We start from the raw sequence: 11,373 nt of genomic DNA, 5'->3' as shown, positions 1-11,373 counted from the left end.
GCCCTGCCTCTCTTCCTGGTGAGGGGAGTGGTTAGCCCCTTACCCAGGAGCCAGGGGGGCGGGAGTGATGCATAGGGCATGGGCTGGTGGTTCCTGCCAGGTTACCCCTGGCTGTAATACAAATCCCCTGGGGCCACCTGAGGGGGTGTGTGCACACTCCCTCCCCCTCTGACTGTTGAGGCCAGGATCCTTGGGCCACAGGACACTGGAAATGTAGCTGTGGAAGCTGCAGGGGGGTTGCCTGGCTCAGGCCGCTCTGGACTAGCAGCTGGGTGCTCTGCCCCCTCTAGCAATGCTGGGCATGCAGCCGTGGGACCAGGATTTCTGTTGTAGCTGTGTCCATGGTACCACAGTACTACCTCCCCTCCTAGCCAGAGAGCTGCCTGAGCCCTAGTGTAACGGGGAGGTGCTGAAGCCAGCTCATGTTTTACCCCTGCTGGGCTCTGAGGCAGAGTTCACTGGGGGCAGCTGCTGCAGCAGCTGTTATTTTAAAAAAGAAAAAAAAAAAAAAAAAAAAAAACTTCCCCTTCTCTCCCCCCCCCCCCCCCCCAGCCCAGGGTCTCAGGGCTGAGCCCCCCTGTTCTTTGGCCTTGAGACTTGTTTCTCTTCTGTCAGGCCTACATCCTCCCCTGTACCACCTCCTGCAGGCTGCCAAGCGTGCCAGGGCAGTGCCAGCTGCCTTTCTTGGCAGCTCTAGCCTCTTGCATGGCTTCCAGCAGCCCAGCTTGTTCCTGGGCCCAGGGCCCCTTCAGTGCCCCCTTAGAAAGCCAGGCTGTCCGCATGCACCACCCCTGGAGGAGAACGAAGGAGTGTTGGTGGAGGAGGAGATGCTGTGTGTGCAGGCCTGGTGAGCTGCATGAGGGGCTGAGGCTGGAGTGGAGGTAAAAGCGAGTGTGTGCTGCTCCCCAGAGTCAGAAGGGGAAGTCAAGCCCAGGCCATGGCTCATCAAGAAGAGGCACCAATTGTTACTGGGGCAGCGGAAAGTAGTTGGCATGGGGAGGCTGGGGTCTGCTGCAGCCGGTTACCCAGCTCGCAGCAGGTCAGCCTGGTGCTCGGAGTTCGTGCTGGAGCCTTGGGGGCCAGGCCGGGGTGCGTGCTGGTGGTGAAGGAGGAAGGGCAGGGGCAGACGATTGGTTGCAGGAAAGCTGCAGCAATGGTGGCGGCAGCCCTCTTAAGAGAGCCAGGCCAGTCAAGATGATTTAGGGGTGGCCCCAACGTGGTGTGTGGGGAGAGGCTGAGGCCCAGCATCAGCTCAGTACCCCCACCTCCTTTGCTGTGAGGCTAGTTCTGTGGGGCTCTGCAGCAGGCATGTAACAGGTCCAGCACTGTATGCTAACACCCCATTTATTGAGTTCTAGGAATGACCCCCCCAGCACAGCGGCGCTCTCCTGGAGAAGGTGATCACACACCGTCTGCCATACCCGCCCCCTGGCTGCAGAGAGCTAACACTCTGAGCTGGGCTGGGGGCTTTCAGCTCTTGCTGTTGCCGATGGGGGCTTGTGCAGGGGCAGAGTAAAGGGCAAACCGGAGCAGTGCTGTGAGGGGTGGGGCAGCTGCAGCATGCTCTTTGCCCACGTGCCATTCTGCAGTACCCGGGCCTCAGCAAGCAGGAGTGGGGAACAGAATGAGAAATGTGGCAGCGAGCAGAACCAGCTCATCTCACTGCTTGCACCTCCATGTGCCTTTGCTGGTGCGGGGCTGTTGTCTCCCCTAGCAGCCCAGCACAGCCCAGCTGCACTGGCTCAGAGGCCTTCCTTGCAGGCTGAGTGGTGGGGGAATGCAGGGCCAGGCCTGAGGAGGGTTGTTTCCTGGAGCCTTGAGGCTGGTTTCTGTTGTGCTCATGGACTGAGCTCATCCAGCTGGGTGAGGGTAGGGGACTGGGTGAGGATGCGGCCTTGGGGGCAGGCAGGTGCCTGCTCGGCTGGTCACCAGCACAGCTGGCCTGGGCAGTACTTGTCAATCAGGGACTGGTAATAGGGCTTCAGCTGCGTCACGTCGGGCAGGTCCTCGCACTTGGTGTACAGATCAAACTTGCTGCAGGGAACAGAAAGCAAAGGCTGAACTAGGCTGCTCCCCTTCTACTGTCCCTGCTTCCCTCCCCTCCCAGGAACCTGGCAGCAGGAGCAGGGCCAGCTGAGTTGCTCCCCTACAGCAGCCAGAGGCCAGCAGCCTGCCCTATGGCAATGGGGCAAGCATCTCAGGCAGGCAGCACTAATCCACCCCTGTGCTGCTGTCTGCCCCCCAGCCCATGGAGCATAGGGGTGATCAATTCTCTCCCATGTCTGTAACTGGACTAGCTCTCCAGGGCTCCCTGTATGGTCAGCACCTTGTTCCCTGTATGCCTCCTAGCCAAAGCCAGTCCCCAACCATTGACCCTCAGAGAACAGCCTCAGCCAGGGAGCCTTCCCCAGCTGCAGCCCTGCTCCCATTCCCTGCTGACTCCAGTCTCTTTGTTCCATTGATCTCAAACGCTGCAATTGCCAGACTGGATCAGCCTTGAGGTTCCTCCTGGCTCCCCCCGGGGAAGGAACCAGTTGTGCGAGAGGAAGGTGCAAGCACTCTGCAATGGAAGGTGGGGGGAGGGTAGGATCCAACATTAGGTCCCTTCCTGCTCTCTAATAATTAGAACACAGCTCAAGCCCAGAAGCTTAATATCGATGCAAAAGCATGTTAGCATCAATAACTGTGTGTGGTCCTGTTCTCCACACAAAATGTCCAAGGCCTGGGTGAATCACAAATTTTTGGCCTCAGTGACTTCATGTGGCAGAAAGATCCCACAGCTCCCTGTCACTCTGGGTTTGGAAAAAAAAAAAAAAGTCTTTCCTTTATCAGTTTCAAATTTGCTGCCTTTGCTTCCATGGGCACAATGCCCAACCTCCATGCCTGGCTCAGCAGCCCCTTCCCCCTACCCCAGGGCTGGGGCACGCACTTGAACTCCTTGACCCAGGCCAGCATGTGCAGGTCCTCGTTGCTGCACAGGTGCATGTAATCCCCGCCCGTGTGCCAGGGGTAGAACGAGTGGAAGCGGATCATGTAGAAAGCCTGCAAGAGATGAAGAGGGTGAGAGGGGCAGCATGGGCCCAGACCCACCCATCCTACCACCTTTGAGAGAGCCTAACCTAGGGGGTTCCTCTCCAATCCCTGGAGCCAAATCTCCCATGGGTGTCCCCAAGGCTTTTGGTGCCTCATCCTCAGAGCCTGGAGGAGAGGGTGTCAGCGCTGTGCCAACAGGCATTAAGGAGCAGGTGGAGGCAGAGGAACCCGACTGTGAAGACTTCCTGCTGCTGCAGGGGGTTGCATAACCCAGCTGGACAGTAGGAGAATGCCCACGGGGCAAATGCCCAGCATGCTGTCCCTGGGGGCGGCCAGAGACAGTCTGAGCCAGGGGACAGGCATGAATCGGTTCTCACCGCTATGTACTCCTGTTTCGTGCACCCCCCCCCCCCCAAAAAAAAGCTCCAAAACTCCCCAACCACTTACCTCCTGAGGGAGAGCAAAGTTGTTGAATTTCATGACTTGGTACATGTACTCTGGGGAGAGAGCAGTGTTAGCCCTGCGAGCTCAGGCACCCAGACGGGCTCCAACGCCCTGTCCCAGCCTCTCTGCTACCCCTCTCAGAACGTGGCGGCTGTGCCAGCCAGAGACGAACCTGCAGTAAGGACTGCATGCAGCTCTACAGCTACGGGCGCCCAGCAGAAAACCAGGGCCTGGGGCCTCTTGCTGGGCACCCAGGGTCACTGCCCACATCTGACAATATTAGCCCTGGTGCCAGGCGCAGCACAGATCGGTCAGGGGATGGAGCATCCATCACAGGCGCTGACAATGCCAAAGCGACAGCAAAGCATAGTAGGCATGCCGCCCGAGGGCAGAACTCCTGGGCTCTGTTCCTGGCTCTGACCGTGGTTTGCAATGTGACCTTGGGCAAGTCTGTGCCTCTGTTTCCCCAGCTGTGAACGAACGGGGGATACACAGGTCATGCACTACCCACGAGAGCACCTCTGTGAGCTGGCAGGCTGCTATCCGCTGTGGCCCAGCCGCTAGTCAACGACAGGAGAGATGCTTTGCAAGGCTATTCCATCATAGTGCCCTAAGCCCCTGTGAACAGGGATGGGCCGCTAGGGGGAAGATCCTGGTTGCTCAGGGCAGGGGGTGAGCATCATGTGTCTGGAGAGCTGCCCCCGGACCACAGTTTGTTCCTCTGATACCCGGCTGCTATTTGGCGGAGGCTGGTGGCGAGGGGGGTGAGGGCACACAGGGCTGATGGAGCAGCAAGGTGAAACTGACCCTCACCCTGAAGGGGCCCTAAAAGCAAATCCCCTCCCCAGCTCTGTTCTCCAAGGGGCTTCCGGAGCCAGGCCCAGCCCTCGGCCGCAGCCAGGAGCCCCCGCCGGGCACGCCCTTACCGTCATGTCCCCAGGACATAAGCACGTTGGCCAGGCCGCAGTGAGGCTGGTAGATCCCATACTGTGTGCTGAGCAAGAGAGAGAGCCGGTCAATGGAGCTCCTGGCTGGGCCTCAGCCCTCCCACCTTGTCCCCTCTGCTTGGCGGAGCGCCCTGCAGGGCACGAGCACTGGCTCAGAGCCAGCAGGGCAGGTGCCTGCAGGCAGGTGCAGAACATGGGCCATGGTAACAATCGGCCGACTCGGCATGTTAATTGTTGGGGAAACTGAGTCTCGTGCCCCCCCCATCTGGGGGGGGAAGGAGGGCAGGACCCAGACCCACCCGGGAGGGGTGCAGTGGGGACTCGGGACTGCAACTGTGCCATTGGAGGGGGATTACACCTTACCCACCAGCCGCCCCCATGCCCAGCTGCTCTCACCACCCAGGCCCAGCTCTCTGCTGCTGCAGCCCACAGACCATGAGGGGCAGCCCTGGGGCCGGGGGGGAGAAGAGCCGTCCCAGTGGGAGGCTGACTTGTAGGATGCAGTGTGCGTAGGGGTCACTTCCTAGTGGCATGGGACCCCCAGGGCTCAGGTACTCTGGCGGAGGGGGGGTAGGGGTAGGACTTACTTGTACAGGGGGTTTTTTGTGTCAGGGTTGTCGTGGAAGGTGGAGTCGCTGAAGACAACGGACTCCTGGACCCTGCAGCCCACGGGGAATGTGTCACCCACCACGGCCCACTGCAGAGAGAACATGGGAGGAAAGGGCTCGCCAGCCATGGCCAAGCTGTTTTGTCCTGGCTCCATCCATGGTCCCTTCAGTGGGCAGCTGGGGGGGAGAGTAATCTGCCCCGCACCAGCCCCATCCTGGGCTCTCGTAGCCAGAGATCAGCCTGAGCCCATCCATCGCCTTCATTTGTGAGCATTAACTGCAGTAGCTCAATCTCCATGGGGCTCATGGACACGGGCCTTCCCTCTGAATCTTGCTGGGTGCTTGGCCTGTCCCGCTGGTTGGGCTCTGAGCTAGGCCCCTGCTGTCCTGGAAACACACAGCTGAGGAGCTGGCCAGAGACTGGGGGACGACCCCCACTGGCTCCCCTTGCAAAGGGCTCTGTGTCTGACGTGCTCTCTGGCAGGTGGCCTGCACGCAACTAGCCTAGGGCATTGCCCCCCTCACTTCCCCTCCCTGGGCTGATCCCCAGGGGTCACATGGGGGTAACCAGTCATGCTGGGTGCATTCAACCCACTCCCCTGCCTGGAGCACACGCTGCCTCCATGGCTGCTCACCTGAGGCTCCCCGGCCAGGGCCAGGATTTTGCCCATGTCATGCAGCAGCCCGACCAGCTGGAACCAGTCTGTGACAGAGAGAGCAGAGAGGGGTCAGCCGCTGGCTGGGCTGTTCAGCACCAGAAAAGCCCACGTTGGTTTCTTGGCTGCACCCACAAGGAGCTGCTAAGGCAGCAGCCTCTTGGTCGGTCCCTGCCTACCCGGCTCTGCGGAGACCCCAACTGGGATCCTGCACCCAAACCCCCCAGTCCCGACTGGCCCTACCTTTGTCCGGGTGGGCCCGGCGGATGCCCTCGGCAGTCTGGTACGCGTGGTAGGAGTTGGGAAAGTCCACATCCGGGTCCGATTCATCCACCACGTTGTCCAGTAAATCCAAGGCCTCCATGATGCTCATTCGGCGCTGGGCGCAGGCTCCATACTCTGCGCCCTGGGGAGACGGGAGCTGGTGAGGCCCAGCTCTGAGCACAGGGGTCACTGCCAGCTTCTGGGGCAGGAGAATGTCTGCACCAGCCTGACTTCCTTGGCTGGGGTCCCCAGGGACTGTCGGGGGAGCAGCGTTCCCTAAAGGACTCGGGACGAGGGGAGGGGGCTCCCGTGGGCTGCGGTTCCCAGGACAATCGAGGGAGCAGCGTTCCCTAAGGGGCTCTGAGGGTGGAGAGGGGGCTCCCGTGGGCTGCGGTTCCCAGGACAATCGAGGGAGCAGCGTTCCCTAAGGGGCTCTGAGGGTGGGGAGGGGGCTCCCGTGGGCTGGGGTTCCCAGGGACAATCAAGGGAGCAGCGTTCCCTAAGGGGTTCTGAGGGTGGGGAGGGGGATCCTTTGGGCTGGGGTTCCCAGGGACTGTCGAGGGGGCAGTGTTCGCTAAGGGGTTCTGAGGGTGGGGAGGGGGATCCCGTGGGCTGGGGTTCCCAGGGGCTGTCGAGGGGGCAGCGTTCCTTAAGGGGCTCTGGGGTGGGAGGGGAGGGGAGGGGAGGGGGCTCCCGTGGGCTGCGGTTCCCAGGGACTGTCGGGGGGGCAGCATTCCCTAAGGGGCTCTTGGGTGGGAGGGGATGGGAGGGGGCTCCCGTGGGCTGCAGTTCCCAGGGGCTGTCGAGGGGACAGCGTTCCCTAAGGGGCTCTGGGGTGGGATGGGATGGGAGGGGGCTCCTGTGGGCTGGGCTCCTGGGGAGCCGGGCTGTGGCTAACCCTTTCCTAGACACAGCCGCTGGAGAGTCATAGCCCCCTCTCAGGAAGGGGCTGTCTGAGCGTCTCGGGGGGCTGGGTCAGCAGCGCTGGGGGGGGCACAGGTGGGGCTTTGTGCGTCCCCAGGGGATGTACCTTCTTCCGGACAAAGTCTACGGTCTGGTGCGTGTGCATCAGCAGGTAGGTGTTATACACGCGATCCAGCAGCGGCCCAGCCTGGAACAACACACCCGTGACTCACATGAGAGCCCTGGCCTCCTACTCCAGCACCAGCTTCTCCAACAGGAGGTAGATATGGAGCTCTGGCCATGGGGAGCAGGACAGGAGCGCTGGCTGTGGGAGGAGCTCCCGGCTATTCCAGTCCTGGTTATTCCCAGCAGGGGGCGCTGGCTGTGGGAGGAGCTCCCGGCTATTCCAGTCCTGGTTATTCCCAGCAGGGGGCGCTGTGGGGAGTGGGGCAGGAGCGCTGGCTGTGGGAGGAGCTCCCGGCTATTCCAGCCCTGGTCATTCCCAGCAGGGGGCGCTGTGGGGAGTGGGGCGGGAGCGCTGGCTGTGGGAGGAGCTCCCAGCTAGTCCAGCCCCAGCCTCTCTCAGCAGGGGGCGCTGTGGGGAGTGGGGCAGGAGCGCTGGCTGTGGGAGGAGCTCCCGGCTATTCCAGTCCTGGCCTCTCCCTTGGCCCCTCCTAGCCCCAGCAGGGAGTGCTGTGGTCACCGGATTGCCAGCCTGTTGGTCAGAGCAGAGTGGCTCCAGTCTCAGTGCCTAGCCTCGGGACCCGTCTCTGCCTAGACGTGGGGGGCTGACACCCATGCCCACGGGGTAGGTCCCAGACAGCCGGTGGCAGGTGACAGGGCAGCGGGAGCTCACCGTGTAATTCCTGTAGTCTGTTTTCAGCTTGCCATGCTCAGCCCCTGCCTCTGGCCGGTAAACTTCAGAGGGGTCTGCGTCCTGGGGTGAGGGAAGCTTCGTATGAGGGACCAGCGAGGGTAGCACCCTCCTGCTCCCCTCCCACCCGACCCCGGCCATGCCACCCATACCAGGGGCTATTGCCTCAGTAGATCAGGCAGTCTGTCTGTCTGTCTGCTGTGTCAGTATGTCCAACTGTCCCTTAGTCCGTCACTCTGTCCGTCCATGTTCCACAGTGGACTCCCAGTTCCACAGAAGCTGTCAGGGAGCCTGGAAGCTCTCAGAGACCTGGTTCCCCCGCAGCCCACCTGCCGGGCTGGCCAGCGCTGGGAACCCTAGAAGCCCAGACTCCCCAGCCGACTGCCAGGCAGGCTGCCGCAGAGCCAGGGAGTGCCTGCGCAGGCAAGGGACCTGCCTGCTTCCTGCAAAAGTTTTGTTGCAACTGACACATTCCTACAGAACAGTTCAACTTCAACAAATCGGCATTTTCTGATGGAATCACGATCCAGCAGCAAATTCCCAACCAGCTCCAATGCCCAGCTGTGTCACTAGGGAGATCTACACCTGTCCTGTTCTTATAGTTCTGACAGGTTTCCATGCCCCGCCCAATCCCCCACCGCTATTATAATCCACCAGTCAGACTCCAGCCTTAGACTACACGCCCCTCCTTCCTGTCCAATGAGATGGCCCTATGGCTCTGGAAGTCCTGCCTACTTTTTCCAGGACCCCTAGGTTTCAGGTTTGGTCACATACTTATGGCACCATTCAGCCATTTTCGGAAAAAAATGAGATTTTTTTTTCAAGTTTTTTTAGTGTATCCTTACTGGAATCATTCAAAACAAACGAATAAATATAAATCTCATGTTCCTTCCTTATTTTTAGTGTAAAATATATTTCGTGTGCAAAAATCAAGTTGATTAAATAATTGTATGAAACCACTACAGTAGTACAAGTCTAAATAAATTAAAAACATGCAACAAAAGCTTAGTAACAGAGCAATAATATATACATGAGAAAAATACATTTATATATCTAGTCATGCATTAGCCTCAATTTGTTAGTACAATTTAAATGTAGTCAAATTACATAATTGTATAAATACATGTAATAAATACATGTAAAAAGTCTTAATAACAAAGGCATAAAAGAGAAGTGTTACGTTTTACATATATAACTTTTCCTCATTTTTAAAGTATTCTTATTATGTATTCTCTTATGCAGTTAGCTCAGTTCTAAATAAATTAAATACACCAGTATGCAAAAAAAGACTTAATAATGGAGAAATAAATGAGAAATGTTTATATATATATATTTCTATGATATAATAGCATGCATTTTTCTGATTTTGTGGGCAGAACATTTCTAAATAAATTAAAAACATGCACAAAGGCTGCAAGGGATTCCTGATAGAAAGTGTAAATATAACTTTAGGGTTAATGATGCCTGTACAGGGTCTAGCTGTTCGCCCGCTGCCTTTCCGAGATGACCAAGAAAGTTTTTAAAAGTTATGGGGGAGCCCGGAGAAAGATGAGAAAAGCCACTTACGCAACAGAAAGTGAATATTTTGGCCCTCATTGTGATGGACAAAGATGAATTAATTGCTGGACTAGAAGACCCATGTGATTATGACATAAAATGTTTGATTCCACAATCCTCATTTCCAGGGTCCACACTTTAGAAGGATGTTTAAAAATTGAAGAAGATGCAGAAAAGAGACACAAAAAGGGGGCTGAGGGGGAGAAAATGCCTTGAAGCAAGAGACATAAAGAGCCGCCTGTTCAGCTCACCAACAAGATGTTGAAAGGTGACTCTTGGTTCCCGTGTATAGGGACCTTCGTCGAGAGAAAAGATTGGGCACTAAAGGGGTCTGTAATCTAGCTGAGCAAAGCAGCCCAAGAACCAGCGGCTAGAAGCTGAAGACTGATCACATCAGATTAGAAATAAGGTGCATTTTGTCGCAGTGAGTGAGAGTGATTAACCATTGGCACAAACTGCCATGGTGGGTGGGGTGGTTTGTCCATCTCGGAGGTCTTCAGATCAGGACTATCTTTCTTTCTGGAAGGTCCACTTTAGCCACATCACAGGTTATGCTGTAGTGAAACACCCACTACTGGGCTACATACAGGGGGAACTGGGTGAATTTGAATGGGCTATGATATGCAGGAGGTCAGGCTAGATGATCTAATGGCTGGGCCAGCCTTATGGGTGGGCAATGTGGGCGATCACCCAGGATGCCATGGTCAAGAGAGAAGGAGCCTGCTGGGCCTAGGGTGCGAGGCCATAGAAGGGAGCTCGGGCCAATGGGAGGGAGGCAGCAGGGGTCAAGGGCAATGGAGGGGGTGGGGAGCCTGAGGAGACAGCGGGGTCCAGAGTGATGGAGGAATGGGTGGAGAGCCTGAGGAGGCAGCGGGGGCCAGGGCAATGGGGGGATGGGGGGGCAATGAAGGCCTAGGGGGACGGGTGTGGAGCTCAGGGAGGCAGTGGAGGCCAGAGCACCAAAATACAAGTTCACCCAGGATGCCATTTCCTCACGGCCTGCCCTGTCCAACAGTCCCTTCTGACCTTAAACTCTATGAACCTATGAATCTACCCCACCGAAAATTCCCAGTTCTGGGAGCATGCGACAAACCACACCCCACTGCCTGAGCCAATTAGCAAGTAGTCTTTAACCACACGGCCTTTTGCAGAATCATACATCATAAAGTGTAAGGATGCATCACATTTTTCTGAGCCGATCAAACAGTTTTTCTGATTCCCATAGCCTTTTATGGTACTGTACCAAGCTTTTCTTCCAAATTTCCCTATTCAAGGTAACGTATTTCGTTATCCTTTTCTCCCAAATGGCAATCAGCCCTTACTGGCTTCCACCATAAAGAGGCCTCGAGATTTTAGTAAAATTTTGCCTACATGAATTGCACAGCATGAAAACCTCAACCCAACCGTGGGGAAGGGATGAGGCCTCAGGCAGAAGGGGTGAGGCAGGACCACAGTTTGGGCAACAATGGGCCCCCCCATTTTTAGGGGGCTTCCGCCGCTCCTGGATGAGGTACCCCGCAGGTTGTTATAGCCATGTGCAGGATCCATGGATTTTGAAAGGTGCATTATGGGGGATGTTGATTATCATGATAGTGAAGATTTGCCTGTACGTTTTGCATCTGTTGTTCTGGCAGAGTCTGGTACCACTTGGCATTAGTGGGTCCTAGTCTATGGGGAGCTTGTTTCTGATGATGACTTGGCAAGGTTGGGGGGTTGTTTGAAGGCCAAAGGGGCGTTCGGGAAAAATTTATTTCAGGATGGGGTCCCCATCGAGTATGGACTGTAAGTATTTGATGCTACCCTATGTGGGTTTCAGATTAATCACAGTTTTAATCGCACTGTTAAACGATAGAATGCCAATTGAAATTTATTAAATATTTTTGATGTTTTTCTACATTTTCAAATATATTGATTGCAATTACAACACAGGATACAGAGTATACAGTGCTCACTTGATATTAGTATTATTATTTATTACAAATATTTGCACTTTAAAAATGATAAACAAAATAAACAATATTTTTCAATTCACCTCACACAAGTACTGTAATGCAATCTCTTTATCGTGAAAGTGCAATTTACAAATA

At 56.2% G+C, this 11,373-nt stretch overlaps 1 protein-coding gene across 1 annotated transcript; it reads right to left on the bottom strand.

Moving 5' to 3' along the window:
• Nucleotides 1–864: 864 nt before the first annotated feature.
• MIOX (myo-inositol oxygenase) lies at nucleotides 865–8,791 on the bottom strand. Its single transcript, XM_050920635.1, has 9 exons — nucleotides 7,712–8,791; nucleotides 6,983–7,063; nucleotides 5,932–6,094; nucleotides 5,668–5,735; nucleotides 5,012–5,121; nucleotides 4,404–4,471; nucleotides 3,481–3,530; nucleotides 2,930–3,042; nucleotides 865–2,034 (listed from the first exon to the last, which is right to left on the bottom strand). Exons 1-9 carry the CDS (start codon nucleotides 7,877–7,879, stop codon nucleotides 1,926–1,928), a joined length of 930 nt encoding a protein of 309 aa, XP_050776592.1. The 5' UTR covers nucleotides 7,880–8,791; the 3' UTR covers nucleotides 865–1,925.
• Between the last annotated feature and the right edge of the window lie 2,582 nt (nucleotides 8,792–11,373).

The sequence above is a fragment of the Gopherus flavomarginatus genome, chromosome 1 (genome assembly GCF_025201925.1).
Source record: "Gopherus flavomarginatus isolate rGopFla2 chromosome 1, rGopFla2.mat.asm, whole genome shotgun sequence".
NCBI classification, from domain to species: Eukaryota; Metazoa; Chordata; order Testudines; family Testudinidae; genus Gopherus; species Gopherus flavomarginatus.
Note: the sequence above shows the minus strand (reverse complement) of the source record. Positions and strands in the feature narration are given on the sequence as shown.

Excerpts from the sequence above, each read along its gene's own strand:
- MIOX (XM_050920635.1), bottom strand. The coding sequence starts at position 7,879 with ATGGGTGGCATGGCCGGGGTCGGGTGGGAGGGGAGCAGGAGGGTGCTA. Across the intron at positions 5,736-5,931 it reads CCGGGCCCACCCGGACAAAG|ACTGGTTCCAGCTGGTCGGG; the intron begins GTAGGGCCAGTC and ends TCTCTGTCACAG. Across the intron at positions 2,035-2,929 it reads GCCTGGGTCAAGGAGTTCAA|CAAGTTTGATCTGTACACCA; the intron begins GTGCGTGCCCCA and ends TGTTCCCTGCAG.